The sequence below is a fragment of the Lingula anatina genome, chromosome 5, assembly GCF_051362555.1.
Source record: "Lingula anatina isolate TDL-2025a chromosome 5, LinAna3.0, whole genome shotgun sequence".
In the NCBI taxonomy this organism is placed as follows: Eukaryota; Metazoa; Brachiopoda; class Lingulata; order Lingulida; family Lingulidae; genus Lingula; species Lingula anatina.
The window spans coordinates 24118313-24123887 of NC_141771.1; the positions used below are offsets into that span (position 1 = coordinate 24118313).

General features: G+C 36.5%; 1 protein-coding gene across 1 annotated transcript; it reads right to left on the minus strand.

The window, feature by feature from the left end:
* Positions 1-895: 895 nt before the first annotated feature.
* LOC106173520 (tripartite motif-containing protein 2) lies at positions 896-4587 on the minus strand. Its single transcript, XM_013554677.2, has one exon. It carries the CDS (start codon positions 4252-4254, stop codon positions 2365-2367), a length of 1890 nt encoding a protein of 629 aa, XP_013410131.2. The 5' UTR covers positions 4255-4587; the 3' UTR covers positions 896-2364.
* Positions 4588-5575: the final 988 nt, after the last annotated feature.

A 5575-nucleotide genomic window follows, 5' to 3' on the forward strand; every position in this document is an offset into this window, starting at 1 on the left:
TTTTTTTTCGTCGTTATTTGTCTTTTCTAAACCATTAATCATGTAAGATTTGGTATCTGAAAAAAGAAAAAAAAAATGAACTTGTGAAGATTCTTTTGTCTATAGCTACTTATAATTTTCTGGTCTTACCAGCCAATATTTTGTCTGCTTGCAGGAACAGACAGAGCATTGTTTAACACCAACAACCCCAGAAGATATAAAAATATCTTGGAAAGAGAGCAACGGGACCTACACCCTAAAGTTAGTGAAGCATTCAACATCTGCTTACATGAGGCCAAGCGGTATCGTACTGATGGGACTGAGCTACCCAACCTCTACCTACCACTCCTTAGGGAGGAGCAGACGGGAGGGGGGGGGGATGTAATTGAATAGCACACCAGAGCGGGTGTTAGGTTGTGCTATCTATCACAACATCATTCCCTGATGAAGTCTGACTGCACACTGAATTTTATAATGGGTTTTATAATGTATAACATAACATTGGGAACTCTGCTCCATCTCATTTATGAATGTTTTGTCAAGAGTAACAACATTTTAGGGATTGCTGGCATAAGAACTGTCTGTTAACTATTCCGCAGAAAATTATTAAAAGGGGATACGTCTAGAGCATGTGTAAATTATAAAAAATACAAATCATCACAAGAAAATTACATGTCTGTGAGACAAGTCCATAAAGAAAAAAAATTCCTTTCATTAGAAAATAGTTACGTCATCAAAACTGGAAACGACATGTTCGTATTAGCTAGCAATGTCGTTCTCAATAAATAACAGAACTGACGTCTTCAGTTCCAAATCAAAAGGTGTCTTTATTCAATTTCAATCAGATACTTAAAACCAATTGTGAGTCAAAATCACAATCTTTCCCGTGTACCTCTTTCACATTCCACTTGGATACCCTCACACATACCCCTAATGAATGCTAGCGTGTCTTTTACTTCTGACTTCATTCAAGTCTGTGTGAATAGAGCACTTCCACAGTGACTCAGCTTTGAACCAAATAATTGATCTCCTGCTCAATTAAGTTTTGAGACTACAAATTTTCGTGAATGAAAAAAATAACTATCTATCGCCAATACAATTTTATATTATAAAATTTAAACCATTTCATTAAAAAATCATGCTTAGTTAAATTTACCCAAACAATAGTTATATGGCCATTTCCTAGTATTCTTATATGAAACTTCTTATTACTGTTCCATGAAAAAAAAATTAGTTCATTAATAAAAAAAAAATCAAAATGAGTTAAATACATAAAATATAAGTTGTATTAATTTGGCTATGCACTCTATAATTGATTCTCCTTCAGTCCTTTTATATATATATACCTGAAAATATTTACAATGATTAATCAATTGTGATTATATCCGTCTTGGAATCATTGCATCTAAGATTAAAAAAATGAACCTATTAAAATATCTTTAAGCATACTTAAATACTACTTTATATTTATAAATTGCCATTCACTCAAAAACTTAAGCACAAGTCATCTATATGCTGTATGAAAAGACATATTTTACTTAATAAAAATATTGATAATTTGTTTACCTATATCTCCCTGTCATACAATGACACTATCACTATCAGGAGTATTAACAAATTAAGCTCTATTCATTCTATTAGTATCAGTTAAGCATCTTTTGTATATTCAATTCAAGAAGTTAAATTGTACCCTTTAATATATATTAATTGTCATTGACCAACGATATTAATTCTTATAATACTCATTTTTCATTTCATTGGATATTTTGTAATCCCTGTTGAAAACAAAAACAAAAAATATAATAATAATAATAATAATAATAATAATAATAATAATAAATAATTTACATGTATATGTACTTTATACATATGTATGCATACGTGCAAAAAGTAATATGAAAAAAAAACAAAACATGCTTGTTAATACACTTATTAGTTCATTAAGTTCTCTTTAATCTGAATAATAAACTTTTAATTAATTATCTATTTGATTGCAGTTGTAACCATTGCTAAAATATGGAACAAACAAACAAAATTCCTCAGTGAATCAGCTTTGAACCCTATAAACTTTAACATAGTCAGACCATCATATATAAATACCTAGTCTTCCACCCTGCTATCACTGCTGTCCTACACACTGACTATACCTTATGTTCTGATTCCTACATCTAACAACCTATCCTCAATGTTAAGTTTTCCTTTCATAAGAAACTAGGGGATCAGAAAATAGTAACTTTATCTAAAATGTAAACAACATGTTAGAGCCACCATATATAAATACATAGTCTTCCACTGTGATATCAGAGCTGTCCTACATCTACAACCTATCCTCATTATCAGTGATAACACATTTACAAACATCAGCTGTTTAATATATTTTAATCATTATTCAAAGTGATGATCATAGTTACTGTACACAGGTAAGTACTGGAATGTCTTAACTTTGCCATGTTCCTCTGTCACCACCAGCTGGCCAGCAGGGTTGATGGCTAATGCTGTCGGACACTCCAACCCATCATATTTAGTGGCAATGTATCTGATAAATTCTCCTTGTGCATCCAGTGCCACTATTCTGTGGTTATTACAGTCAGCAATGAAGATGTGACCATAGCTGTCTGTGCACACTCCACAAGGTCCATCCAACTCACCATCACCACTGCCTCGTGTGCCGCCATACTGGTACAGCTGATAAGCACTACGGTCATACTTATCATTCTGCTGAAGAGAAGATGACAACATATATATACAGTGTTGGTCATTAATTGATATCACAATGTTATCATTCACACTGTTCTCTGTGATGTAACTTTTGTCACTGATGTATTCTGGGTTTCTACACGCTCTTTTGTACATTTGGGAATTACTGTTTCTGAGTGAAATAATGACCGGGAACTGTACACTGTTGGATGTGAAGAAGTATATTTTTTCTACGTCACAAACCATCACGTGGCCTTGTCTGGTCAGTGTAATACTACATGACCTCTTCAGCTTAAGCATGGATGTCACCGGCTGACCGCCGGTAGTGTGCACTACGACACTACCCTCACCCTGTGATGTTATATACAGGAGACCAGTCTGTGACACAGCCACATCAATTGGACGTTTTAGTTTAATGTCAAACTTAAATTGACCTTCATTTGTGAATACTTTTGTTCTGTCATTCCCTCTCATTTTGTCAGGACTATATGAATCCACAACGTATGTATATTGCTCATCAATGGCCAATCCAGTTATGCACATTCTTCCTTTGTCATCTTTCAGCTTAGCACTGAATGAATGGACACACTTTGCCTTCCATAAGAAAACTGGAGTATGCAGCGCTAATCTTGGGTTTGTTTCCTGACCAGCTAATGGAGGTTGTGACTGTACCGTCACCTGTCCTAACATGGCTTCCAGTCCGGCAGCAGATATCTCACCAGGACTGTAGGATATCTGCGCTGGTGTACCTGGTGTTTTCCCCATCACTTCAAGTCTTTCTATCAGAGGTTTTGCATGAATCATGATATCAGAGTCAGTGCCATTAGTGATAAGCTCCTGAGCAAAGTCACAGGCACTTTGTAAGGAGACATGGTGCAATTCATTTTTGTCGTAAGCAGAATTCACTTCTGATAGCATTGTCTCTTCCCTATGATCAATCATTTTTCGCATGTTGTGTGCTTGCTTTTGGATCCGTTTGATAATGGCTGTCCTGATGCGAGAGTCCCTTGGTTCAGTGGCTGCTTCGAAGGCACCTGCCTCTTTAAACATGTTTGTTTCTTCCGTGGTTTTCTTAAGGGCAGCTTTGATTTTGTCTCTGTTGATTTCTGCAACTTGCTCAACAGATGACATACGATGACCACTATGTTCTTTTAATATACATTCACAGCATATAACAGTATCGTCATCTTCACAATAGTATTTCAGTTCATTATTAGGATGTTTCTCACAACAGATTGTAAGCTGTGCAATGACCTGTGTCACATCATGCACATCAGTTTCTTTATTTGGAGATAACACTCCCTGCTCCTGTCTCTGACTCAGGAGCTCCTTTGTTGTGTGAACGCGGAAATCTTTCTTCAGTTTCACGAGTCCTTCTCTTGGCAATTGTATCTCTTCTCTGCAAAGGGGGCAGTGAAATGTCCTGTCCAGAGATATGGTTTTCGAAGCATGGTCAGATATACAGACAAAGCAAAATGTATGGTAGCAAGGCAGCACACGGGGGTCCTCATACTCTCCCAGACAGATGCTACATGTCAAGATTTTTTCTTTAATATCTGCTGCTAATGCTTCTGCCATGTCAGACTCTCTTCGTTAGTGTACGCGGCGCTAAAAGCTGGCTGTAATGCCGTTGATAAAGGCTTAGCAAATAAAGTGTCAGTGATTCTCAATTTTCTATCTACTTCCTGGTTCAGCAGTTTTGATGAATAAATATAAGTCTCATGAACACAGTGTTTTAGTATAACAAACTCGGTGCACCTTTTCCGCAGCGTAATGTTTTAAATCTGTTTTTCTGGCAAATGTTTTAAATACTTGCAATATCCGTTTTGTTTCTTCCTTTCCCGCTTGTAAATGCTTACAGGTAGACAGAAAATGGCGTCTGTTTATTACTGGACCCTGCCCTGCATTTGAGGTTATACGGCACTTCCGGCCTTCCTTGTTTAGCAAGTTTGAATCAAGAAGATTTGGATATAAGAGAAAAATGAGTTTATTTTTCAATTTTGGATCATTTGAAAATTTTGAAATAAATTTTAGAAATAAATTTGTTCATTTACCTTTAATTTGATGTGTTATTTTTCATATCAGAGTGAAATGTTACTGCCTGGGGCCAGTTTTACATGCCCTCCCCTCTGCTGCATTTTAGTGCTTATTTTGGCTGACTGGCGGCAGCACCTTACGGGTCATGTCATGTCACTGGCAAGCTATGCCATTAATGTACCCTGATTTTTTAATATTGTTTAGGCCTTGAATAGAAGTATTTAAACCTGAAGTGTTGTGTTTGTTGATGCATGGGAAATATTTTTAAGAGAATTAAACGTTACAATGGAAGTGAATGGGATTTTTAATAGTGGTTTGTAACCTTGAGAGCGGGCTTATCTTTATGTCCTAGTTAAACACACGCAGATGGAGTCAGTAAGGTTACGTAAATACCTTCAAGGAGCGTATGTCTCGTTTCCTTTCATTGAACGATTCAAATTCAGATCAGTCAATTTCAGGCCTTGATGCAGAGCAGAGGTGCGTTACTGAGCATGGAGTGTGGCTTAACCAACGAAATTTCGGGAGGAACTGTTTAATGTACAATGATGCAACTGAACAAACACCCTACCCCACCTGACGTTATATGATGTCACAGATAAACAGCTGTGCGCTCTCAATGAGCATCTGGACATACACAAGGAGATAGTTCAACTGATTTAGCCAAGGTGGCCCAGGTTACTAACAGGATCGACATGACACAATTCCCACGAGCCCAGTTTTGTTAATTTTTGTGAAAAAATCAGCGTGCCTCCAGTACCAGACAGCAATGTATACTATGTATTTTACGTATTGCTAAAATGTACATAGAAAAAAGTGTCACCTCTGCCGCATTTATGCAATTGCTACAATGGTACCCATATAT

Coding starts and splice junctions, on each gene's coding strand:
- LOC106173520 (XM_013554677.2), bottom strand. CDS start 4,254: ATGGCAGAAGCATTAGCAGCAGATATTAAAGAAAAAATCTTGACATGT.